The 24,982-nt window shown below is 55.2% G+C and overlaps 10 protein-coding genes across 10 annotated transcripts; 7 read left to right on the top strand and 3 right to left on the bottom strand.

The window, feature by feature from the left end:
* Positions 1 to 95: 95 nt before the first annotated feature.
* Positions 96 to 1,733, top strand: BGZ61DRAFT_450936 (uncharacterized protein). The gene has a single exon (XM_046245775.1). It carries the CDS (start codon positions 555 to 557, stop codon positions 1,068 to 1,070), a length of 516 nt encoding a protein of 171 aa, XP_046104604.1. The 5' UTR covers positions 96 to 554; the 3' UTR covers positions 1,071 to 1,733.
* A 397-nt stretch (positions 1,734 to 2,130) lies between these two features.
* Positions 2,131 to 3,498, bottom strand: BGZ61DRAFT_493642 (uncharacterized protein; the record flags this gene model as incomplete). The annotated part of the gene is made up of 2 exons (XM_046250674.1): positions 2,131 to 3,389; positions 3,447 to 3,498. The coding sequence occupies 2 exons, from the start codon at positions 3,496 to 3,498 to the stop codon at positions 2,131 to 2,133; spliced, it is 1,311 nt and encodes a 436-aa protein (XP_046104605.1).
* A 118-nt stretch (positions 3,499 to 3,616) lies between these two features.
* BGZ61DRAFT_576977 (uncharacterized protein) lies at positions 3,617 to 4,361 on the top strand (the record flags this gene model as incomplete). Its single annotated transcript, XM_046256236.1, has 1 exon — positions 3,617 to 4,361. The coding sequence occupies exon 1, from the start codon at positions 3,936 to 3,938 to the stop codon at positions 4,359 to 4,361; it is 426 nt and encodes a 141-aa protein (XP_046104606.1). The 5' UTR covers positions 3,617 to 3,935.
* A 3,709-nt stretch (positions 4,362 to 8,070) lies between these two features.
* Positions 8,071 to 11,538, top strand: BGZ61DRAFT_450942 (chitin synthase-domain-containing protein). The gene is made up of 3 exons (XM_046245776.1): positions 8,071 to 8,527; positions 8,583 to 11,084; positions 11,141 to 11,538. The coding sequence occupies exons 1-3, from the start codon at positions 8,459 to 8,461 to the stop codon at positions 11,276 to 11,278; spliced, it is 2,709 nt and encodes a 902-aa protein (XP_046104607.1). The 5' UTR covers positions 8,071 to 8,458; the 3' UTR covers positions 11,279 to 11,538.
* Positions 11,539 to 12,036: 498 nt separating this feature from the next.
* BGZ61DRAFT_233969 (NEDD8-conjugating enzyme UBC12) lies at positions 12,037 to 12,926 on the top strand. Its single transcript, XM_046238250.1, has 2 exons — positions 12,037 to 12,499; positions 12,630 to 12,926. The coding sequence occupies exons 1-2, from the start codon at positions 12,239 to 12,241 to the stop codon at positions 12,780 to 12,782; spliced, it is 414 nt and encodes a 137-aa protein (XP_046104608.1). The 5' UTR covers positions 12,037 to 12,238; the 3' UTR covers positions 12,783 to 12,926.
* Positions 12,927 to 13,948: 1,022 nt separating this feature from the next.
* On the top strand, positions 13,949 to 15,814 carry BGZ61DRAFT_450949 (6-phosphogluconate dehydrogenase). Its single transcript, XM_046245777.1, has 6 exons — positions 13,949 to 14,043; positions 14,097 to 14,359; positions 14,439 to 14,470; positions 14,550 to 14,828; positions 14,898 to 15,565; positions 15,627 to 15,814. The coding sequence occupies exons 2-6, from the start codon at positions 14,152 to 14,154 to the stop codon at positions 15,652 to 15,654; spliced, it is 1,215 nt and encodes a 404-aa protein (XP_046104609.1). The 5' UTR covers positions 13,949 to 14,043; positions 14,097 to 14,151; the 3' UTR covers positions 15,655 to 15,814.
* BGZ61DRAFT_450952 (tryptophan synthase beta subunit-like PLP-dependent enzyme) lies at positions 15,730 to 17,408 on the top strand. The gene is made up of 2 exons (XM_046245778.1): positions 15,730 to 16,380; positions 16,490 to 17,408. Exons 1-2 carry the CDS (start codon positions 16,041 to 16,043, stop codon positions 17,344 to 17,346), a joined length of 1,197 nt encoding a protein of 398 aa, XP_046104610.1. The 5' UTR covers positions 15,730 to 16,040; the 3' UTR covers positions 17,347 to 17,408.
* Positions 17,409 to 17,563: 155 nt separating this feature from the next.
* On the bottom strand, positions 17,564 to 19,386 carry BGZ61DRAFT_351968 (major facilitator superfamily domain-containing protein; the record flags this gene model as incomplete). Its single annotated transcript, XM_046240384.1, has 3 exons — positions 17,564 to 17,821; positions 17,881 to 18,923; positions 18,984 to 19,386. 3 exons carry the CDS (start codon positions 19,384 to 19,386, stop codon positions 17,564 to 17,566), a joined length of 1,704 nt encoding a protein of 567 aa, XP_046104611.1.
* Positions 19,387 to 20,667: 1,281 nt separating this feature from the next.
* BGZ61DRAFT_505920 (Aldehyde/histidinol dehydrogenase) lies at positions 20,668 to 22,573 on the top strand. The gene is made up of 3 exons (XM_046251851.1): positions 20,668 to 21,222; positions 21,328 to 21,489; positions 21,549 to 22,573. The coding sequence occupies exons 1-3, from the start codon at positions 20,922 to 20,924 to the stop codon at positions 22,421 to 22,423; spliced, it is 1,338 nt and encodes a 445-aa protein (XP_046104612.1). The 5' UTR covers positions 20,668 to 20,921; the 3' UTR covers positions 22,424 to 22,573.
* A 2-nt stretch (positions 22,574 to 22,575) lies between these two features.
* On the bottom strand, positions 22,576 to 24,794 carry BGZ61DRAFT_389607 (uncharacterized protein). The gene is made up of 4 exons (XM_046242800.1): positions 24,625 to 24,794; positions 24,323 to 24,574; positions 22,859 to 24,274; positions 22,576 to 22,799 (listed from the first exon to the last, which is right to left on the bottom strand). The coding sequence occupies exons 1-4, from the start codon at positions 24,663 to 24,665 to the stop codon at positions 22,703 to 22,705; spliced, it is 1,806 nt and encodes a 601-aa protein (XP_046104613.1). The 5' UTR covers positions 24,666 to 24,794; the 3' UTR covers positions 22,576 to 22,702.
* Positions 24,795 to 24,982: the final 188 nt, after the last annotated feature.

Raw genomic sequence — 24,982 nt, forward strand, 5'->3', positions numbered from 1 at the left:
CTGGAATTGGTGATTGTCGCAAGGGAAATGAATCATCAAAGAAAAGGGAAGAAAAAAAAAAAGATCCCAAGGGTTGCGACGTAGTATTCACATCCCTTGCTCACACCGATGATCTCCAGGGGGGAAAACGAAATGAAACCCATGAACCGAGTAGAGAGCCCCCATCCCACTGATCCCAGAGCCTGGGGCAGACAAGCCACGCCAAAGCGGAAGGTCGTACAAAGACGCAGAGCCAAAAAAGCCAGACCAGGGGACCGAACTTGCACCGCGCACGCAAGCAACGCCCAGCGCCAGGCGTTGTCTTGCTACGTACGGACTACGTTAGTAGCTGCCACGGCGGCGCGCCCCAGGCTAGCGAGCGAAACGGGGAAACGGCCCCGGTTGCTGGGGTTGGGAGGAGGAGGACGACGACGAAGAGGGTATCCTGGAAGCCATCCCGGGAGCTTCACGGGGCTCTCGGACATGCCCCTATCGTGGGTTGGGGACGGAGACGGGCTCCCCTTCCAACGGCTCGGGGCCTGCATGAGGGACCAGCGGCCGGAGCCAGCATCGACATGACAGACTTGCTTCCCACATGCCGAATGCGGATGTTGGAAACTCCATTGACCTGGGTACCGAGAACCATGATGGATGGCTTCTGTCTCGTGTATGTCTGCCATCAGGGGGCATCACGTTCGATAAGACAGCCTCCCCCACGCTCCATCTCTCAAAGTCGACCAACCCATCCAGCACGTCCAAAACATCCCACGCACGATTCCATTCCACTGCCGCGCCGACCTCCCTCTGCGGACCCAAACCACCACAACCCGCCCCCGGCCATGATGGCATCGGGGCTAACTATCCTGTACTTCGCGCCCTGTACTCGCGCCCTGTCCCGCCCCCGTCGGACCTTTCTCCAGCCCGTCGTTTGTTCGCTTTTTCGCTTGGTTGCCCATCACCCTCGTCGCCCGGTTCGCCATGCCCGGTCGCGACATCGGTTGCCAGCCGGACCACGACTTGACGTCGGCAGGGTAAGAAAGACGGGTGTAACCCCCGGTCTGGCAGATGGAGGCTGCGTGGGTTTGGTTTGAGCGTACTACGTACTATGTAAGGCGAGGGCGAGGGCCGAGTTGCTCCCCAAGTACCGCTGCTCGGCGTATGCTGCCGGTCTTCCAGCTTGGGATACACACACTTTCCCAACATGACGACGTGGACTCATGCTTTGCGCTGGCGCGGGCAACGGCGGACCACCGAACTTACAGACGTGGGCACGTAGAAACCGGAGACGCAGCGACCCGGCGCCTCAAGACAAAGCAGCCCGTTTCACTACCGGGCTCTGAACGCACAACCCCAATCTCCAGTGTCCTATCGCACCTAGTCTGTTTCACCAACTCAGCCCGGGTCAACAACAAGCTTTGGCCTTTGAAGCCCCCCGGTTGACCATGGACCCATTCAACGTCCGATCCAGGAGATCCTGCCAATTCACCCGGAGTATGGCCGCTCTGCTGTCTGCCGTGTAATTATCGCCTTGAGCGGTCCATGTGTAATGTCGTCTAGCCACGTAGATTGCATCGTCGTATTAGTTCAAAAAGTATCATCAACCGTGATGGAGAGAAAGAACGTAATGGCTAATTTCTCTCGGCTGGAAATAGTAGCGGGTGGCAATTCCCTCCCCCTGATATCTCTCAATACCAATGAAGTGTGTCTTGGTTTGATCCGAGTTGATTCAGAATGGGTCGTGCAAGGTTGAAAGACGAGGGCTCCTCCCCGAACAAAGGATTTATTCACACTTGACACGTTGGAAACAAATCATAAGCTGCGAGTTAAAAGATTGCATGGTAGATCATCTCTATTCAGTAGCTTATAGATGAAAACCCAACTGGCAAACATCCCGCCGTCCTTCGTGCCGTATCCTGCGGTGCAGTCCAAGACGCCATAGTCCATACCAAAAATATCCTCACCGCTGGTTGTTCAAAATATAAAAGAAAAGAAATCCATATCCCGGTTTGAGTCGGGTCGTCTATCCAAAATTTGACGTGAGAAGAGTAAGAAAGAAAGCAGTTGGGCGCTTGAGTATGTGGAGCCGAAGGGGCGGGTAAATTCATGACATCCCCAACAATTGCTCAGATATATATACCGCGAGGAACCGCCTTACTCCTTGGTCGCGTGTTGATCACCAAACGGACTGCTGTCTCGTCGTTGGGAAGAGCCTCGCTCAGAACTCCGATCAGTCTCGCCAGCAGAGTCTTCCATCACTGCTCCCAGCCCGGGGGTGGTGCTCGACTTCTGTGGGGTTGACCGGTCTGGAGGGTCTGAAAAGGGACCTTGGTCGACTGACGGAGAGTCATCAATGATGGTGATGGCGCTAGAGTCTCGAGTCGGGTTTCCGCCGGGTGTGGTAGGTCGTGATTGGGCTGGCAGTGAGAGTGTTGTTGATGAGTCGGTATCAGACTTGGGTGCAATATCGATTTTCTTGAGTCCTACAACCTTGACAACCTGGGCACGAGCCTGCGTAGCAGTGTTGGCGCTGTTGAGGAAGGTCGAGCCAACGCTGAACGCACTGGCTCCGCTCTTGGGTCGTCCTGAGCCAAACCTCTGGAAATCAATCGTCGGGACTGGAGGTGTGTTGACTTCCAAACTGCTGTTTCCAGTGGACTTAACGCTGACAACAGTAGGCTTGGCACGCATGCCGGTTTGGGCGGGAACCTGGACTTGTGCCTGCTTGCCGTAGATGGTTGACGCGACACTGGATCGGGGTGCATATGAGGTGCGGGCGTAAGAGGTTCGGTCAGAGTAGCCAGACAGGCCTGAGTAAGTCGAGTCTCGAAGGTCACCCGGAACGAAAAAGTGCTGCTCGTCGTTTCCTAGGGGACTTCGACCCTCGGTGTGCTGTACGGGGATCGGCGGGACGGGAGGGACGGGAACGCTGGGAGAGTTCGGGGTCGCCCGGTTTGTGACGCCAGGGATGTAGGCAATCTGGATGATGTTGGATGCTCTGGTAAGAACAGTAGAAGCGATAGAGTGGACGGTGTGTGTGGATGGTGGGCGAGTCCTCCTTGAAGCGGCATCCTTCTCGGAGCCTTGCACGGCGTCCATATCCTGGACGTAGATAGACGTAGGGATCTGAGATCTCTTCGGCTTGATACAGAACCTCCAGACCAGATAGGTGGCGACGGCGATAACGACAAGGCCACCAAGAACGCCGCCGACGATACCGCCGACACTGGGACCGCTGCTACCTGAGCTGGAGCTGGATGTATCGTCTTGCATGCAAATCGACTTCGCGCATTGTGTACAGTCGAGAGGGACGGTAAACTGGCAGCTCTCGCCATCGCTACACTTTGGGCATTCGAGTTGGGTAGAATCGTCGCAGGCCACGCAGTTGGTACTCCGAGGAACCAGATGCATCACTGTGTATGTGAGGTTAATTATTGCTGCGAACTCGGAGGGTTCGGTTCTTCATTTACCATGGCTCAACTCGTCCAAATCCCTGGCAATGAGGAATGGTGTATTCTCCATGGCGATGACACGCAACGGTGATCGTGTCGTGGGTAGATGGTTGGCGAGTGTCGATCACTTTGGATGATCGCTCCGGACTAGTTCGGCGATTCTAGATCTTGTTGAAGATGATACTGGTGGTGGATGTTTGATAGATAATATAGAAAATAAAATGAGAGATCGGCTGGGTCGTCGAGTCTTTGGCGCCCGAGTAGTTTGAACGGTCGTTGCGCGCTGTGGAAGCGGATTCGGCGAGGAAGTGAGACGGGTTTGCGAGAAGAGAGGAGGAGTAACGAGTGTAATCAGAGACTGGCTCGGAGGAAGGAGGGAATAAAAAAGAGGGCTCTAAGAGAGAAAAGAACGAGACATCATCGACCAGTGCGACTAAAAGAAGCGACACGAATCAGAGGCAAAAATACCAGAGGTTTCGCTGCAAGTCGGGAGGGATTGAAGGGTCGATGGTTTCGCAGATGCGCTCGTTGGGCAGAGGAAGGATGAAGGAGCGAGAGGAGAGGGTCAAGAGGGTCGAGACGTGCGAAGAGCGCCCCAGCAGCACGCCCGCGACTGGGCGAGCAGTCCAGGACATGGAGCAGGTGCGACAGGGGACCCGTCACGCTTTGTCCTCTTTAGGACTAGCGAAACCATTTAACGGGCACCAGTCTTTCGCACGGTGTGCCATGGCGCCTACGGCCCCTGATTCGCGGCCTGGAGGGACGCCACCAGTCCACTACGAGCCCACTGCAACCAACAAAGCGCCCCCAAGCAACCCCGGAACCATGCCCACCACTCTGTGCGGAAGGCCCCTTGATTTCCTAAACTGGCACTGTACCATGGATGGAACCCTGGCGTTAGATTTGTGGTGGGTGGTGAGCGGTGGATGGTGATTGAACAGGCTCTGAGCACGGTAATAACTCACGGCTCCCAAGACGGACTCAGGCGTCGCATGGTCCGCGGCCGACAGCCAGCTTCAGGTCAGGTGTAGGTGCCAGCTCGACGAACATGAGGTTCGCTGGGCGACACGGCCCTGTCCCGTCCCAGCTCCAGCTGCCGTAACGGACAGACACCTCTCGGCCGGGACACCTCGGCGGGTAACAGATGTGCAGTGCCCTGGCATGTTGCTGTGCGAGATGCCATGTACGTAACTCGTACATTGCGGTCGTGAGGCACGAGAAGGACGGGAGCCAAAGAACGCCGCCCAGGAACACAAGGAATTACGAGGCTTCGACGCAGTGTCGCCATCCATCCATCCATGGCTCTCTACCCGGGCGGCTTGGCCTGTCTCGCCCAACCAATACCTTTCATCCACCCAGGACCACCCGAGGCCACAGCACCCAGCAGCGCGCAAGGATCTGGATGGATGGGTTCTCGGGCGCTGGAGGCGCGGGTTTGCATACCAAACGCTGGCCGGCGTTGTTGCAGAATGGCTTTGTCCCTCGCGTCCTCCCAGGCGATCATCTCACATCCCTTCGACCAGGAATTGCTTCGCCGCCCCCGCGCATGCCGTCGCCGTCGAAGTGAACGGCGACGGTGGCGCGGACGGTGAAAACGATGATGAATGTTGTTGTGACCATTGTCGTGGCCTTGCTCCAAAAGTACGTCGTATTGCGTATTGCGTGGCTCCGTGGGCGACATTACGCTGGCCTCTCCGTGATTTGTTAATTTGCATCCACAGCGAATCAGAGCCTAACGCCGTAACCTTCCCAGAAACCTTCTAGCCGTTGTGTCTGGACTCCAGATGCCTGTTGGCTGCGGGAATCTCCAGGTCAGAGCAACGTTGCCAGTGCCAATGTCCCAGAGAAATCATTTGTTTGTGTGACTGTCGACAGGGAGCCAGCAAGGGCTTCTGGGAGCAGTTAGAGGGGACAGTGTCGCGATCTCAGCTTTCCATCACACTCACTTTAAAACATCTGGAGCGGGGACTTGCAGATCTTTGCCATCTCTGTCACTACATCAAGGAGAGGATCCAGGGGCAGAATTGGCGGGGCATATGGTCCCTCCCAAACAACCGTCAAAAGTCGCTCGCGCGTTACTTTACAGCAATCATTCGAGATTCAGCTTCTGAGCAGGGTTAACAATACCACATCCCAGGTGTTCACCTGCCGTCTTCCTTGGAATTAACACCGAAGGCAGTTCTTAATGGGAGGGTCCAACAGGGCAACTTAGTTTGTTTCGAGGTTTCGAGCGCCGGAACCACACGCCTCTTCCGAGTTATCAGCCGAACACATTCTTACCAACATCAGGCGGTCGTTTGCTTCCCCAGGCGAGGCTATCTGCTCTCATGGTTGCGAACTTATGTCAGCAGAAGGTGCCGGGGATGCTAAGGTGGGGAGCCACAGTAATAAACATGGAAGTCTCGGCGACGCACCCACAAGTCTGGGGGCGAGAACAGTGCTCCCAACCACCCAATTTGCGAACGAAAGACGGGTCCCAAATCTTGGATGTCCAAGGAATGTTAGTGGGGGACACATCAACCGGTTTAGCCATATGCGTTCCCGGAGCTGATGTGTTGGCTCGCCACCTCGGTACGGGGAATCAAATGGCTGAGTCGTGACGTGCTCCATACAGTGTTGAGAACCATTTCAGAGTGCCATCCGTCGGATATCTCAAATCCAGTGGACCGGTTCAGATACTTCAGCAGAACACGGTTCAAGCATGTCTCGGGATCTGAGCCGAGCGATGGGTGCCTTTTTGAGTCTGGACGGGAGTCTATCCCCCGGGCAATTCCCTGTCCCTATGCGAAATGTGCAGTGCAACACTCCGGAGAATTCGCGGAGCTGGTTGCTGTTGGGAGGGGAGAGATACCGTATCCACAGCTTGAGCCTCGCATAGAGTAGCTGACCAGTTATGCCTCCAGAGAAGCAAACTCCAATGGCTTAGATTAATTTGGGAAGAGAGATGATCAATAGAGACAGCAGTTCAATCATGGCCTCTGTCCACCGTCTTGGCATAAGGCACATACGCGGAAACCATATCTGTGGGCACGGAGAATGAACGGCCCGTGCTATCCGGGAGCTGACGTGAGGCGGAGGCGCTCAGTGCCGGCGGGCAATGTCACCATGATCCCCTGCTTCCAGCTTCCAGCTTCCTGCTTCCCGGCCCTGTGTATTTGAGGATTGATATGGCCCGCCAAGCCACCCGCAGTCAGAATAGCAGACTCTTTAGCCCGCTATGCTGCCAGAGTCGGCCTAATGCTTACTGTGCAAAGAGAAAGAAGCGATGAACAGGTCTAGCCTCCTGTACCTAGGCATGTGCATACCACGCAGTAAGCTGATGGCCAGGTCTGGTCTGCTCACAGCCGACGAAGCGTGCTGCCCTGCACCTTAGCGCGCCTGCGCCCCAATGTTGTACCTGGGTACGTACCACACCAGCCCCATTGCTCGCCTCATCCCAGCCAATCTTACTATTTTTGGGACGTCAATGGCAGATTCTTCACGCTCCGGGTCCTGTTTCGAAGTAAGAGGTGGACCCAGTTCCTTTCTGCCAAGGGGGGATTCAGGATTTTGCCTCCCAAGCAGCAAGGCACCGCGATGAGACTGGCTCTGCGGACTGGCAGATGGGCGGATGTGAGATCGGATGGCACAAAGCACAAGTGCAAGCACAAGCAAGCACACACCGTCATTCGGTACGCGGTGATGCCCGGCAGCCCTTTTCTTTGTCACTTGGCCCCAGCCCCAAGCCTTAGAAGTGGGCACGACCCTAGCCGCTCAGCCTAGAGCAGCCAAATCTGACTGATGGTATGGTGAGCCTCGGGATGGCTGGTCTGACTCTCAGGCCCTCTAGTCCTCACCCAACTAAGATGGCCTGGGCTTGCTGCGAGGCGCTCTCAAGCTCAGCGGCTGAGGCCGGATGGGAAGGATCGTAAGCCGCCAGGGCGTTCAAGCGGGGACGGATTGCCTTAGGGACGATGGATCACTACCTATCCGGTCCATAGCAGTGAGAGCCTGGCGCTGGGAAATGAGGTACAGCGCATCACGCAGGCCATGCGAGGGGGGCGCGTGCATTTAGGGCTGGGATCCTCGCAGTTGCAAGTTCGCATTCGCCGATGGCCAGTTGAGTTTCCAAGTGCTGCATGATTGAATTGGAAGGGGGGCTGTAGTGGGCGGGCATTTCGTGATCACCGAGCGGCGACGTGAGTGGCATTTGGCAGGGTGAACGAGGCAAAGAGATGCATGACCGAATAGACGAATGGCAAATGGATGCAAGCAGCAGGGGAGGAGGGGGGGCGACCATTCCCCGGCCCTTCTCCATTCGTAGCGCGCGGCGCCAGGTGGCTGATGGCTTATTTTGGGGGGCGTCAGGCCTACCTAGGCCTGGTAGTTGGTGTTGGTGGGCGGACTGACGTAGCTGGACTACGCAGCGGCACACTGGAGCCCGCTGAAAGCCTGCTGGATGCTTAGGTGGCTCGGGGAGCCTGCACTTCGTACAGTACGACGAAGCAGTGCATTGGGTGGGTGGCTCCTCGTGTCTCTGGGTGGAACAAGGGATGGATCCTCCCCCCCAAACACGGTGGAGTGGCTCAGCAGGCTTAGCGCGTCAGTCCCCTATTCTTGAGTCCAGCTCGCTGCAGGCGGCCGTGGCCCTTGACCCGTGGAGCGAAATCAGATCCGTCCTTCATCAAAAACATTTCTGAAAACCCGACGCCCTGTCGCTCCTGATCTTATTCCATCCTCCTCCTCTTCCTCTCACCCATTTCTCCCCCGACATCCCCGTTCTTTTGAGGCTGGTGCCTCATCGCTCGCGTTGCGAATCGTTGCTCGGGTCGTCTGCTTTGTGCTTCCAGGTAGCTCATACCGCCGTTGACGCAAGCCCGTGACTGCGATTGGATTTCCTTGTTTCTCCTGTTTCAGCTCCCGCACTCCCCCAGACAACAAAAAGGCTGCCCTTAGCCCAACCTGCAAATCCGTCATCCCGAACAAATCGATCCCTCAACCCTTGATCAGACGGGTTTTCATTGCGAGGCTCCGGGAGCAAATTATTCAAGATGGCATACAATGGCCGTGGTCAGGAGTACGGTGGCCACCCCATGCAGGATCTTCCTGCTGGAGGCAACGTGAGTGCACACCAGTGCTGCTGCTGCTGACACCTGTTCTAACTTTGTCCAAAAGTACCACCTCCCCCCTCAGGAGAGCGACGAAGAAGCAGGCCGACATCTCCTGAACTCGGGCTACGAACAAGATCGACTTGGCGCCAGGACTCCCCCAGACCGTCCCGTCTCCGCCTACAGTCTGACTGAGTCCTACGCCCCCAACGCAGCCCAGCACCAAGGCCCTGGTTTCGGCAGTGACAACGGCGGTAACAATGGCTCATTTGGCCAGTTCAACACTGAGGCCCCCTACGGTCGACCTGAGTCCGCCTTCGACCCCGATGACAGCTGGGTCCAGCGTCAGCAGCAGCCCGCCATGGGTGCTGGTGGCGGTGGCCTCGGTCGCTCAAAAACCCGTAAGGTCAAGCTTGTCCAGGGTTCCGTTCTCAGCATCGACTACCCGGTGCCTTCCGCCATCAAGAACGCCATTCAGCCTCGTTACCGCGATGCCGAGGGTGGCAGCGATGAGTTCGTCAAGATGCGATACACAGCCGCCACTTGTGATCCCAACGACTTCACCTTGAAGAACGGTTACGATTTGCGACCCCGTATGTACAACCGACACACTGAGTTGCTCATTGCCATCACCTACTACAACGAAGACAAGGTGCTGGTTTCCCGTACCCTACACGGTGTCATGCAGAACATCCGTGATATTGTCAACCTCAAGAAGTCGACCTTCTGGAACAAGGGCGGCCCCGCTTGGCAGAAGATTGTTGTGTGCCTGGTTTTCGATGGTATCGACAAGGCCGACAAGACCGTTCTTGATGTCCTTGCCACTATCGGTATTTACCAGGATGGTGTGGTCAAGAAGGATGTCGATGGCAAGGAGACAGTCGCTCACATTTTCGAGTACACCAGTCAGCTTTCCGTCACTCCCAACCAGCAGCTCATCCGACCCACCGATGACAGCCCCCAGAACCTGCCCCCGGTTCAGTTCATCTTCTGTTTGAAGCAGAAGAACACCAAGAAGATCAACTCTCATCGTTGGCTCTTTAACGCCTTCGGCCGCATCCTGAACCCCGAGGTCTGTCTGCTCCTTGATGCCGGTACCAAGCCCAGTCCCCGATCTCTGTTGGCTCTCTGGGAGGGTTTCTACAACGACAAGGACCTTGGTGGTGCTTGTGGTGAGATTCACGCCATGTTGGGTAAGGGTGGCAAGAAGCTGCTCAACCCGCTCGTTGCTGTCCAGAACTTCGAGTACAAGATTTCCAACATTCTAGATAAGCCTCTAGAGAGCTCTTTCGGCTACGTCTCTGTATTGCCTGGTGCTTTCTCTGCCTATCGATTCCGAGCCATTATGGGTCGCCCTCTGGAGCAATATTTCCATGGTGATCACACCCTGTCAAAGCAGCTCGGAAAGAAGGGTATCGATGGTATGAACATTTTCAAGAAGAACATGTTCTTGGCTGAGGATCGAATTCTGTGTTTCGAGCTTGTTGCCAAGGCTGGTCAGAAGTGGCACTTGAGTTACATCAAAGCCGCCAAGGGTGAAACCGATGTTCCCGAAGGTGCTGCTGAGTTCATCAGCCAGCGTCGACGATGGCTCAACGGTTCGTTCGCCGCCTCGCTGTACTCTCTGATGCACTTCGGCCGAATGTACAAGAGTGGACACAACATCATCCGCATGTTCTTCTTCCACATTCAGCTCATCTACAACTCCCTGAACCTCATGTTCACCTGGCTCTCTCTCGCGTCTTATTACCTCACTACTTCCGTCATTATGGACCTTGTCGGTAACCCCAATGTTATTACCGGATACCACGGTTGGCCATTCGGTGACAAGGCCACTCCTGTCGTCAACTCCATTCTCAAGTACCTCTACCTCGCCTTTGTCATCCTGCAGTTTATCCTTGCTCTGGGTAACAGACCTAAGGGTTCCAAGTTCACATACATCGCCTCATTCGGTCTTTTCTCTCTCATCCAGGGTTACATCTTGGTTCTCTCCGCCTACCTTGTCGTTCGCGCACTGAACACTAACCTCGGAGACCAAATCTCGTTTGCTTCTGGTGAGGCTTTCGTCAACAGTTTCTTTGGTGACAGCAGTGCTGCAGGTGTTATCATTGTGGCCCTCATTACCATTTACGGTCTGAACTTCATCGCCTCCTTCATGTACCTCGACCCTTGGCACATGTTCCACTCCTTCCCTCAGTATCTCTTCCTCATGGCTACCTACATCAACATTCTCATGGTCTACGCCTTCAACAACTGGCACGATGTTTCTTGGGGTACCAAGGGATCTGACAAGGCCGAGGCTCTCCCCTCCGCCCACGTCACCAAGGGTGAGAAGAACGAGGTCGTGGTTGAAGAAATCGTACAGGAGCAGGAGGATATCGATAGTCAATTCGAGCAGACTGTCCGACGAGCCCTGGCTCCCTTCAAGGAGGAGGAGGAGATCGAGAAGGCGGATGTTGAGGATTCCTACAAGTCCTTCCGAACTGGTCTCGTCGTCACGTGGCTGTTCTCCAACATTTTCCTCACGATTGTCATTACAAGCGACACCTTCGACAATTTCCACATCGGAGTACGTATTCAGTCCGACTTTATGTATCAACCCCCAATACTAACAATGTTCTCCAGGACTCTGCCACTGTGCGAACAGCCAACTACTTCAAGTTTCTGCTCTACGCCACAGCCGTGCTGTCTCTCGTCCGATTCTTCGGCTTCCTTTGGTTCTTGGGTAAGACCGGTCTCATGTGCTGCTTCGCCAGACGATAAGCACCTCACACTCCGCGCTTTTGGGAATCGGTGGATATGTAGGGTATGACGGGTGTCAGTAGATAAATTGGCTCGTTATGGTATACCTGAGTTTTGTAACGTCTTTCTTCTTCTTGTTTTGAGTATTAATGGATGGCAAATCAAAAAGAGTATTGTGTATTTGAGGCGTCTTCCAATGGATTTGGACACGACAAGTATCTAGTCTAATTTGGCATCTATCGGGGATTATGAAAAACTTGACTCATGAGATTTTATATTAATTTCGATGCACCACTGCGTGAATTGCCATGACTGCTCGAGAGTGCGTGACGGTACATGAGTGTGTGAGGGCTTGAGTTCTGCGTATTGTGTGTGGGGTGCGTCATCATGGTCCTTCCTTCGCCATGATGATGCGTGGCTGTGGTTGGCCGCCTAAACCTCGGTGGGTTGGGATTTTGGATGCCTTACGGCTATCTTATCAAGCATCATCGCCTTTTCGACCAAGCCGCCCTCCCACCATACCGTGCTCGTTCCAACCACCCTCTCGTGAGACACGACGTCTTGACCAACTGCGCTATATTTCAAGCGTCGTCTTTCTTCTTGTGTCTCCCTACGAGAGGTTCTCCGTCGCTTTTCTCTTCCACCCCCACCCCTCTACAAACGCCGAGCGTATCCAACACAACCCACCCTTGGGCCCCCACCTCTCACGATGTTGAAGATATGGTCCATGGTGCGTCCTCTTGCCACGCGCCTTGTGAGGCTTCGATCTAACAGCCGGGTAGAAAAAGGAGCAGAAGGAAGCAGAGAATGCCGAGGGACAAGCTGCCGGAGGGAAGAAGAAGAAGGTGACCGCCGCGCAGCTGCGTGTGCAGAAGGGTACGTTGAGCCTATTGGGACAGCACCATATTCCCCAGCTGCGTAGCTTTTAGGAGGCTAACTCTATGGGTGACAGATCTATCAGAGCTTTCCCTAGGCTCGACCATGCAGACCGAGTTCCCTGACCCCGACGACATCCTTAACTTTGTCCTCACGATCGACCCAGACGAGGGAATGTACCGAGCCGCCAGATTTACATTCGACTTTCAAATCAACCAGAACTTCCCTCATGAGCCTCCAAAGGTCCGGTGCCGGGAGAAGATTTATCATCCCAATATTGATCTCGAGGGCAAGGTGTGCCTGAATATTCTGCGTGAAGACTGGAAGCCCGTCTTGAACCTCAATGCAGTGATTGTTGGATTACAGGTACGGCATGCTTGCTTCGATCGCCGTCGCCACTCCGTGAACCCCATGTTCTAGTGGCCCGTCAACTTGGCGGAGACCAGAAGATGACGGGAGAGCGATGTAACGGGACATGGGCTAACACAATCTACAGTTCCTCTTCCTCGAGCCCAACGCCTCGGACCCGCTGAACAAGGAAGCGGCTGAAGACCTGCGAAACAACCGCGAGGGGTTCAAGCGCAACGTACGGACGGCCATGGGTGGAGGTGTGGTTAAGGGGTCGTCATACGATCGGGTTTTAAAATAGGCGGGTTGAGCGAACTCGGAGGCGTGTGTGTTGTCGGGGATGCATCCCCGTAGTCGTTTCATGGGAGCAGACATGAGATTGGGGTGAGGAGATTGGGACGAGGAGATGGACGGCGAACACCATTTTAGCGAGCATAAAGAGGATTCGCAGCATTCCCCCGGCGTCGTACGAGTCCATAATCAGAGCAGGTATTGCTCTTCTTTTATGACAGCATTCCAATTGCTTTTGCGGGCCAGAAAGCGGGAGGCTAGCTGGAAAGTGGTTGACAGACACTAGAGAAAGACATGTTTAACAATTCGACGAGGAACGAGAGCACCGTTCGGACGGACAGATGGCTTGACGTGTTGTGCGTTGTTTTGATCGTGTGCTGGCGCGTTCACCGACATTGTAAAGATCCGATGCTGAACTTGGATTAAAGTCGACTGTCGCCTGCAGCAAGCCACGACACCGATGAGCGTGGGGTTGACCCACTCGGCGGACAATGCATATCATGGAGACGTCGACTTCACAAGCGAAGTCATGAATATTTAGGAAATGATCAGTTGATGTGTCTTGAGACTTGGACGCACCATAATGTTGTCTCGAGCATGGAATTGAACAATTGAGCAGAGTGTCTAGGGTAGCTCCAGAGTCAGGCCGTGGAATACCCGTGCGGTGGCGGAGGGTAAGTACCTACCTTAGGTCTCTGACGCCGATGCCCTACTTATTATTACCTACCGACCTATTCCCCTGGCTGACGTGGAACATGGGTTTTGTCGCCCCGGACGCAACGACGGCGGCCTGCTTACGAACGCACCAAGCATGGTAGGTAGGGTAAGGGCCCGGGTGGCCACAGCGACGTCGCCGGTTGGGTGGAATGAGGTGAGTCAAAAGCCGCCGGCCGGATTCTGTGGCCCACAGCTGCAACTCCTCCGGATGAGGGGGTATCTGGTACCTGCGCCTGCGCGGTGTCCCCGTGCGGAGGCGGGTTCCCGGTACCGGCGCGGACTGTGGCCTCCAGATCGTGAGACCGTGTCAGACAGTACAGGCACAGGCCATCAGTGTAGCAGAGGGTAGCGGTAGGTAACGTAAGGTCGCAGAGGGTAACGTAAGGTAGCAGCTGGTATTTAGCAGTCGGTTCCGGCGACGGTCCAGTGGCGGCCCAGTGATTGCCCCCCCCTACAGCCCACTACAGCCCACTACAGTCCCCCCGTGGCCCTCCGCTGTCCCCCGCTTGCTCGGCGTCGGACCCACTCTGCCACTCCTGCACTGGCCGAGATCGGTGAGTCGGCTCCCAGCCAGAAAATTTAGCTTTGACCTGACCTTCATCGCCAGACTCTGTTCTGTTTTGCCCTCCCCCAGACTCTCTCCCCTCACATCCATCATCAAAATGGCCTCGCGAAGCTTCACCAAGACCCTCCGCGGCTCAATGGCCCGCCAATTGGCGGCGCCCGCCGTTCAGCAGCGCACCTTTGTTGCTGCTGCCCGCAGCGCCGCCCGCCCGGGTGTCGTCGCCCGCCCTGCCCTGGCCAGCCTTGCCCAGCAGGTCCGTGGTGTCAAGACCATGGACTTTGCCGGCCACAAGGAGGACGTTTACGGTGAGTCGAGCCTCCAGCCTGTCGCGGAAAATTGACCCGCGGTGTCTCGGCCGTACAATTGCTGACGACGGTGATGTAGAGCGTGCCGACTGGCCCCAGGAGAAGCTTCTTGTGAGTCACCCCTCCCCCACCGCTTAACTGGTGGCCACCAAACGAAAAATCCAACATGGGATACTAATGCATTTTTCAGGAGTACTTCAAGAACGACACTCTGGCCCTCATTGGCTACGGCTCTCAGGGCCACGGCCAGGGTCTTAACCTCCGTGACAACGGCCTCAACGTCATCGTTGGTGTCCGAAAGAGCGGCAAGTCCTGGAACGACGCCATCGAGGATGGCTGGGTTCCTGGCAAGAACCTGTTCGAGGTCGACGAGGCCATCACCAAGGGTACCATCGTCATGAACCTCCTCAGTGACGCCGCTCAGTCTGAGACTTGGCCCGCCATCAAGCCCCAGCTCGTTGAGGGCAAGGTAAGCCTACCCAAACTAATCTCAGATACACCCGAATCCCCAAAGCTGACCGGGAAACCCCCTTCGTAGACCCTTTACTTCTCCCACGGCTTCTCCCCCGTCTTCAAGGACCTCACCAAGGTCGAGGTCCCCACCAACATCGATGTCATCCTCTGCGCTCCCAAGGGCTCTGGCCGAACCGTCCGATCCCTGTTCCGTGAGGGCCGTGGCATCAACTCCTCCTTCGCCGTCTTCCAGGACGTCACTGGCAAGGCCGAGGAGAAGGCTATTGCCCTTGGTGTCGCCATCGGCTCCGGCTACCTCTACAAGACCACCTTTGAGAAGGAGGTCTACTCAGACCTTTACGGTGAGCGTGGCTGCCTGATGGGTGGTATCCACGGCATGTTCCTCGCCCAGTACGAGGTTCTCCGTGAGCGTGGCCACTCCCCCAGCGAGGCCTTCAACGAGACCGTTGAGGAGGCTACCCAGAGCTTGTACCCCCTCATTGGTGCCAACGGCATGGACTGGATGTACGAGGCTTGCTCCACCACCGCCCGCCGTGGTGCCATTGACTGGTCTCCCCGCTTCAAGGATGCCCTGAAGCCCGTCTTCAACCAGCTTTACGACTCCGTCAAGGATGGTTCCGAGACCCAGCGATCCCTGGACTACAACAGCCAGAAGGATTACCGTGAGAAGTACGAGGCCGAGATGGAGGAGATCCGTGGCCTCGAGATCTGGAGGGCTGGCAAGGCTGTCCGGTAAGTTTATCATGACTCTGCCTATTTGTTTGTTTGTTCCGTTTGACTAACATGATACCAGCTCTCTCCGACCTGAGAACCAAAAATAAGCGGCGGATTGGCGTTGACACAGGAGGAATGGTGGAACGGCTTGGCAAAACTTGTGAACTTTTGTATTTCTATTCCTGGGCTCTCGAAGGGGATCTTGGCTTGTCCAAAAGTTGAAAATCTGGCTCTTGGCCAACTCAATACCAAAGTTTCTATTTCTAATTCTGCGCCCTTTTGACATGATAAGCGGGTCATGACATGGTTGGCGGGACCGTTGACCTGTAACGTTGGCGAGAGAAGGCGAGCCGACGACGGATATTCTGTCTAGTTCCATGAGTAAAACAGCTCAAGAGGGTCGGGTCATGGGCTGATATTGCACTCAACACTATCCCACAACATCGCAACCGCAACACGTCCAGCTCCAGCCCCAGCCTCGAATATATCCATCATGGCCGACCTTTCAACGACGCTCCCTCTGACGCGGGCCTCCGTCATCGAGGCACACAAACTCGTCAAGCCACATGTGCACCTCACGCCCGTCCTGACGAATCGGACTTTGTCGGAGCTGGCATCGACGCCCCGCGCGGCAGAGGAGCTGGCCGGCACACGGTGGGCTGGGCGGACGCCGGCCAGGCCTGTGCTGCGGCTGTGGTTCAAGTGCGAGAACATGCAGCGCATCGGCGCCTTCAAGGCGCGAGGTGCGTTTCACGCCGTCGAGAAGCTGAAGCGGGAGCCTGGGTGGTTGGATGGTGGCGGCAAGGAGAAGGGCGTTGTGACGCATAGTTCCGGTGAGTGTCTGTCGTTGCTTCATTATCTCGCCGGATTATGGCCGTGTGGTCTCGCCCGGCAACACTCAGGCAGAGCAGATCAACCATACTGACCGCACCATCCACCCAGGGAACCATGCTCAAGCCCTGGCTCTGGCAGCCCGCGAGAGCGGCATCAAGGCGTACATCGTCATGCCCGACATCTCCATCCCGCAGAAGATAGCCGCAACAAAGGGCTACGGCGCAAACGTCATCCACAGCGGCAGCACCAGCGTCGAGCGCGAGGCCGTCGCCAACAAGGTCATCGCCGAGACGGGCGCCCGCCTGGTCCCGCCCTACGACCACCCAGACATCATGCTCGGACAGGGCACCATGGGTCTCGAGCTGCAGCAGCAGGTCGTCCATCTCATGACGGCGGCCGACGGCGAGCCCCGGTTCCGCGCCGCCGCCACGGGCAGAGACAACGCCGGGCCGGGCCGGCCGGGCAGCGCCAAGGCGGAGCCCGGGCTCGACGCCATCATGACGCCGTGCGGCGGCGGCGGCATGCTCTCGGGCGTCGCGCTCAGCTGCGAGGGCACCGGCATCCGCGTCTTCGGCGCCGAGCCGTCGTACCAGGGCGCCGACGACGGCAAGCGCGGCTACGAAGCCGGCGAGCGCGTGCCCGCGGTCAAGACGCTGACCATTGCCGACGGGCTGCGCACCCCCGTGGGCGAGCACCCATGGGGCGTCATCTACGAGCGGCGGCTGGTGGCGGGCATGTACAGCGTGACCGAGGACGAGATCCGCGCCGCCATGCGCCTCGTGTTGGAGCGCTTCAAGATGGTTGTTGAACCTAGCGGTTGCGTGCCTTTGGCCGTGGCACTGTTTGACGAGGACTTCCGTAGCATGGTGGAGCGGGAGGCCGGCGAGCATGGCTGGGATTTGGGTTTGGTGTTTAGCGGTGGTAATGTGGGTGCTGATGCTATTGGAAAGTTATTTGCAGCATAGAGCAACAGTGAGAAGTCGTGGCTCTGACGTGGTTATCAGATGGAAAGGAGTATAGACGAACTCATTATTTTCAATCTCTACCTATCCCAACGTCTATACATACAACATAAATCATCCCAAACTGTTGTTGTTCCAGCATATCCTTTTTGTCCTTTTGGTGCCATATAGCAACTACACGCATCGAATCAGACCCTATCTGTATATATGCGGCCACTTATTAACCGTTCAAAGCTTCATCCATCCCCACTCTCCACTTCGTGGAATTCTTGCGTAAAATCCAGATCCCCAAGTAACTCGACAACATGCAGAATATGCATATAGAGGTAAAAACCCAGCCCACGTCAATGGCGTTGATCCATGGGGCGGCCACAACTGCGCCGATACAGCTCAGGATGTTACGCACAAAGTTGTTGATGGCGACACCGGCGGAGCTGCGTTTGCGGATGAACTCGGTAAGCATAGTCGTTGCGGCGGACTTGTAAGTTGGTTAGTCTTGTAATCCTGGTGTGCAACGGGAGGAAACGGGAATCTTACAAAGATGAGCATCGAGCCAAGTCCGAAGAAGAAAAGAGCAATAGCGGGCACCATGAAATGGACCCCGTACTTGAGAGACCACCCAAACATGAGCAATGCTAGGGGATAAACTGTCACAGCAATCCAAGCATTTTCTCGAAGGCGGTCCTCGGGGAAGTATATGAGCCTCCCATTTTCATCATAGCGGTTCGCCTTGCGGGCCTCTCGCGCCATGATATTGTCAATCCACTTGCCGCCGAAAAGCGAGGCCATAAAGTATCCCAGCCCGGAAGGGATATATAACAAACCAATAATGATCTCCCTATAATTGTATGGCGACTTCGAAAACTTTTGCTGGATGGCGATGTTGGCAATATATAACGAACCAAAGGCAATGGCGGCGATCATGACGGTGATGAGCACGGGTGGGTAGCGCAGGTAGAGGATAACACCAAGGGGGTCGATGAGATATCTCCGGAGAGACTTGGTATAACGCTTAGTTTTTTCTTTTGCGGAATCCATAGTGCGCATCTGCTGTAATTCTTGAGTTTGAGCGGTTGAAGAGGGCTCCTCAGGCTTGCGACGAGCCAGGGTTTCTGGAAGGAAAAAGAGGATCATCAAGAGGACAATCAAGCCGTAGATGGCGAGGAACCACATGGTCGCCTGCCAGCCGAGTTCCTGCGTGACCACACCACCGATGATCGGGGCAATCAAGGGGCCCAGCAGAGGGCCGAGATAAAAGATGCTCATCGCTCGACCTCGTTCGAAGACTTCAAACAGGTCAGCCACGGAGCCGGCGCCTGTGGAATGAGCACTCGCAGAGGCGCCACCCGCGCACATTCGGAATATGATGAGCATTGTGATGTTGGTGCTGATGGCCGAGAGAATGGAAAAGATGACGAAGAGAGTGAACGAGATGAGGTAGATGGAGCGGCGGCCAAACTCTTCTGAGAAGGAAGACCACCAGAGAGGAAAGATGGCCATGGAGATCATGTACAAAGCTACAGACAAGTTGGTGATAGTCTCAGAAGCATGGAACTCCTTGGCTAGGACGGGGAGGGCGGCTTATTCTCTGTTAGCACCATGTAACGCTGTATATGAAGTATACAGGGGGAAATACGTACGATAAACGACGGTGGAGCCAAGGGGAGCAGCGGCCGTGGCCAAGGCGATGATACAGACGAGGCCCCATTTTGTTGACCTCTTGTAGTCGTATGGATTTGATACTTCCGGGACGAGAGTGAGACTTCCCAGCAGGCCCCGACGCTTTGAGCGGGGAATAATGGTTAAGGCTCGCGAGCGAGTAGATGAGGCCCTAGACTGGGTTCGTGATCGATGAACTGACTTTGTTTCTATATTTCCCAGGGGCTCGCCTAGGGTGACGACGGGCTGGATTTCATGGAGTGACTCGGCTTGACTGTGAGTCGACTTTGTCGAGTCAGAGTCGGCAGTATGCGGCCGCTCCTCTTCAAGGCCGCGGCCATTTCGCTCTAGGTCGATCTTTTCGTCATCATTCCCGGATTTCATGATGCTTATGCTCGACTGAGAGGGAGCGGTCGCCTCCGAATATATGTGGGACTAGACCAGCCAAGCCGAGGTCAAAATCCAAGTACAAGCCTGATTAGGGAAACAAAAAATCACCGAGAGAAGCGGAAACACAAGTCAAGTTCGGGAGTCAAATAAACCCTAGGGAAACCTCAAAATCAATCCTTTAGATGGCTCTCAAGAGAAGTGTGGAAGCTTTGGGAAGCCGGGACGGGGACCCTGATGACGGGGTCACTGGCAGGCTTTAAAGGGAAACATGTCGGATAAAGGGTCTGCCAAGCTCGCCTAGTCAAAGCTCCAACCAACGTCCACCGACATGCGCAGTCAAGTCATAACTCGGCAACCCAGGCCGGGTAGAGGACTGGGAGATTTGCGGGTGGAGTCATCAAGGAGGAGTGGAGAGGGGCGTTCGCCGAGCACGGGACCGACAGATCGAGAAGTCGGCACTAGGGTGACGAGGTGGTGGTAAATATTTCCGACCGGGAAGAAGGCGGATAATTATTTAGCTGACCAATATGGAACTTGTCATTTGAGGTGCCGATGAATGGGATTGTCCAGTTGTGTGGTGTTTGCTGAACTGTCCGAAGGTGAAAAGGCTCCGGATGGTGATGTAATTCGAAAGGCTTCTCGCGAGATCTGACCCGGTATCCATGGGGGATACAATCGGTAAACATTGCCAGCCATGAGAAAGTGCCGAGGATTGACTTGGATGACGGTTCAAGTTGCAGCCTCTATCTCGAATATGAGGCGGAGTGCAACCCCCTTCTGCATGGTGGCGGCTGCCGCTGCGAAGCGAGCGTATCTCTTCAGCCCGCCTTCAGTGGAGAATGACCAGGAGAGGGATCTTGGGCATCGACTTCGACAAGCATGGCGGGGGAAATGTGGGATACCGGGTGGGGGGCCTGGCTCCTGTGCGATGCCCACATGATGGCTGGGGAGTTAGTTCTCGTTTCGCAGTGTCCTTTGGAATGTCTTCGGAGTCTTTCTTTAGATTCCGGCCAGCGGCCGGCGCGAGGCCATGGAAGTGCGGAAGTAAGGCAGATTCTCAACTGCAGATTCCGGAGCCGACATCGCTCGGGGTTAACACGGCAATAGGAGTGTGCTGTGCTGGTGGTGTAGCTGTGTTGATGAATTGGTAATGCGCTGGATCGAGGATGTTGTTGTAGAGGCGAGGCTCTGATTACCACGCCTTCGTTCGTATGTTATTGAATTCGCCTCCCCTCGTGGATTGGGAAAGTCCCCCTTGGCCATGCCTTCCAGTGCTGAGTGCGAGGCAACTGCCATGGCGGGGTGCATGAACCCCACGTCAAAAAGAAGGGCGCGATGGCGGGGCACACCAAAGACTCGCCCAGTCGCTCACTCAATCATCATCAGATCTTGAGTCATCAACGAGAACGGCACACGACAGCATCCACCACCTTCCACCAGCCGCTGGAAAGGAGCCTCATATATTGGTTGCTTCCTTTTCCATTAAATTGCTTCGTCATCCATCATCATCACCATCGCGTCCTGCAGCCATGTCGCTCACCAACGCCTCCCCCGAGGCCGCTGCCATCGCCGCAAAGACGGCGTCCTTCGCCCTTGCGACTCTTCCCGCCTCAGCCCGCAACGAGGCCCTTGAAGCCATTCACGCTGCTCTCACCGAATCCAGGGATGTTATCCTCGCCGCCAATGCCCGCGACCTCGACCTCGCCCGCAAGGCTGCCGCTGATGGTAGCCTTAGCCAAGCTCTCGTATCTAGGCTCGACCTGGGCAAGAAGGGCAAGTGGGAGGATATGCTTAAGGGTATCTTGGATGTAAGAGATCTCGAGGATCCAAGTATGTCAAAATTTTCAATCATCTCTCTCGTTTCCATCTCATATCACCTCACCAGCCCGGACGAAAACTTCATATACAACATGTGAAAACTAACTTCCCTCCAAGTTGGTCAAATTCAGATGAGGACCAAACTCGATGATGACCTCACCATGGAGCGCGTCTCATGCCCAATCGGTGTCCTTCTCATCATCTTTGAGGCCCGTCCCGAAGTTATCGCCAACATTGCCTCTCTCGCTATCAAGTCAGGCAACGCCGCGATCCTAAAAGGTCAGTCCCAACAATTGTCATCCGACCTCGTCAAGATACACAGACTCACAGTCATCAAGGTGGAAAGGAGTCGACTGAGTCATTCGTCGCCATCTCTCAGGTCATTTCATCGGCCTTAGAAAAGTCCCAGGTTCCCAACTCGGCCATCCAACTCGTCACCACTCGCGATGCTATCGCTGAGCTTCTCGCCCAGGACCGTCATATCGATCTCGTCATCCCTCGCGGTTCCAACGAACTTGTCCGCTACATCAAGGAATCTACCAAGATCCCGGTTCTTGGCCATGCCGATGGTCTATGCCACATCTACCTCACCGACTCCGCTGATAAAGACAAGGCTGCCACCGCCATCGTGGACTCCAAGACCAGCTACCCTGCCGCCTGCAATGCCGTAGAGACGCTTCTTGTCCAGGACTCTGCTCTCACCACCATCTTTCCCAGCGTCGCTTCTGCCCTCGCTGCCAAGGGGGTCTCCCTACGATGTGACCCGGCAAGCAAGGCCGCCATTGCGTCCCTATCGCTCGAGGACGTCCACGATGCCACCGCCGAGGACTACGACACTGAGCACCTCTCCTTGACCATCGGCGTCAAGACAGTTCCCGACATCGACACCGCCATCACTCACATCAACACACACGGCTCTCACCACACTGACGCCATCCTTACCTCCAACGCCGCCGACGCCGAGCGCTTTATGAATGAGGTCGACTCCGCAGGTGTGTACTGGAATGCCGCCACCCGCCTTGCTGACGGTATGCGCTATGGCTTCGGCACCGAGGTCGGTATCAGCACAAACAAGATCCACGCCCGTGGGCCTGTCGGTCTTGAGGGTCTTACCATTTACAAATACAAGATCCGCGGTGACTACCAAGCTACTGCAAGCTACGGCGACGGAGAGGGCAAGCGGCAATGGAAGCACGAGAGGCTCAACCTGTAGAGAGAAAACGACTGACGGACGTGGGCGTTGGGTTTAACAAAAAGCTTGCTTGCATCTTCTTGGATAAGATACTTTAAACATGGGAGTTGCTCACAGATCTCCGCCAATGGTATCATCAATAAAATACTTGACCGCAACGCAGTAGTAATCATATCATTAGTCTACGTGAATCGGACATGGTCTCAAAACAGGCTCCATATCAACGATATAACCCAGCCCATAAGTCCCCGGTTTAACCATCATGTGCCTCTTGCCCCTTTACCTATCATAGCAATTTCGTTAGGAACTGATCTCATATTGCTTGATCAACTCCGCCAACTTGTCTCCCTCCGACTTGAAGTCTGGAACCGACGCGCTCATCACCTGGTATCGTATCCTGGAAACGGTTGTTAGCTCTCAGTCTTCAAGAAAATCACATCACAGTTCATCACTCACTTTGGTGCGTCACCAAACGTGTCCATCTTCGCCCTGCACCGGAAGTTGAGCCTCTTGCAGTTGGCTGCCTCAAACGCGGCCATAAACTTGGTGTCGTCATTCTCCTTGAGCTCCATCAGCTCATTGGCAGTCAGGCCCATAATGATCCGACCAGTGTCGTCGAAGCAGCTGAGCCACTGATGGCTGGTATGATCGGCAACATTTAACGACAAGATGTATCGGTAGTCAGGCTTGTCGTGAGAAACCTGGCACTTCTCGCAGTGCCAGGCATCACCCATGGGCGTCACCTTCTTATTGCAATCTGCAGAGGAGCAGGCAGGGTAGCAGAAGTTATCCTGCTTGATGAAGACAATGGTAGCCTTGACGGAGTAGTAGACTGGGGCGTCCATGCCAATGTTCTCATCCTTGACCTGAGAAATGGTCTTCTCTTCGTCCTTTCGACCGGTAGCACCGCTCATACTTGTCATGTTCTGATGGGTAGCAAAGGTATCATTTCGACCAGCTGAGTCATACCAGCCCTTGAGCCTGTGTGCATCGGGGATGTCAGGGTCAATGGACATGGTTCCCGAGGAGAGTAGACTGAGGCTCTTGCCGTTGAAGTCGGACACCTTGGTACCCTTGAATGCAATGACAGACTCTGGCGGCGAGTCAAACGAATTTGCGATCTTGCCCCAGACAGTAACGCGAACTGAGTAGCTAGTGTCGTCCACAATGGTAAGATCTCGCTTCTGGAAGGGTCGCCCATCCTTCTTGGAGGTAATCTCGTTGATCTCGCCAACTTCCTTCAAAACACCAATAACATCGACGGTGTTGTCCTTCTCGACGCTTTGCAGCTCCTGGATGGAACAAAAGTTGAATCGCACTTGGGGGACATTTGACTGGTCCTCGGCCTTCTCAATAACGGTATCGCGCTCAAACACAAGCTCATAGTCGTTGGGGAGGTTGGAAAATTGCTTTTTTGCCAGCGAGACACGGCAAGGGGTGGAGATGTAATAGACCGAGCCTTCCTGCAAGAGGTCGTAGAACGAATCACACTGGTCGTTGAAGCCAGTAGCCTTGATTTCGCCGCTCTCGTCAAGCAAGTTGACACTGAACAGCTTTCCTTCGCCGGTAGCCTTATGCCAGGTCTTGATGTCTGACTTGACGGTGACGCGGGCCTTGATCGTCCACTTGTGTGCAAAGGGCGACAAACCCTCGATAGGGTAGATGTTGCTGCCACCGTGTGTCGCGGGTCGCGAAGGCATAGACTGTTGTTGTTGCACCTGTGGCTTCTTCTCTTCCTTCTTGACGCCATAGAAGTCGTCTCCTGCGATGGTGGCCTCTTGGGGTGCCTTGGTGTCGACTGCGACCGGCTCGCCGACTTTTTCCTGGATGCCCAAGGATTCGATAACTTCGAGATCGAGGATGACGAGAATGCTAGATGCTGTCAGAAAAGGGCTTCGGAAATGTAGGGGGATGACTCACTTCTTTCCCTTCAAGTTGTTGGGGGTGTACTGCTTCACGCGGACGAAGCAACCACGGACAAGCTTGCCATCGTGAACGTGACGGTTGGCCTGAGTAGCAAGCATCGTTTGGACGTAATGTCCGCCATCGCTCATGACGAGCCGGTATCGGTCTCCTCCCTGGGCAGAGGGCGCCATCTGCTTGACCTGAAGGCACTGCATGACCGGCACGGGGAATAGCTTGGGGGCCTTGTCGGGATCATTGAAGATCACACTGGCGCGGGTCAGTCCTGGGGAAACGAGGAGGCGGTGGAGCAAACGTACTCGAGAGCGCCTTGCGAGAGCGCTGATGCAGCAGAATCCATAGTGACTGTGTGAGAAACCGCTCTGTTTGGTGTTGCGTGGCTGGTTTACGAAAACAATCGGTCGGTCGAAGGGTGCTGTGAACTTTTGCCCGGTGTTCGTGAATTGTGTGGGAGATGGAAGATGCTTGCGACGCGTCCAGCGCGTTGAGTGGGAACGCGCTGGTGGCAATTGATGGCGGGGTTGCTGGCTTACGTAACCCCGCGTCAAGATCGCCATGGAACCCGCATCGAAACCATCGGCGACAGTTTAACGAATGTTGTTCAAGATGTTAGTTAGACTGAAAGTAAATAAGTCGAGTTTTTATAGATCTGTATAG

The sequence above is a fragment of the Ilyonectria robusta genome (assembly GCF_021365365.1).
Source record: "Ilyonectria robusta strain PMI_751 chromosome Unknown BGZ61scaffold_9, whole genome shotgun sequence".
In the NCBI taxonomy this organism is placed as follows: Eukaryota; Fungi; Ascomycota; class Sordariomycetes; order Hypocreales; family Nectriaceae; genus Ilyonectria; species Ilyonectria robusta.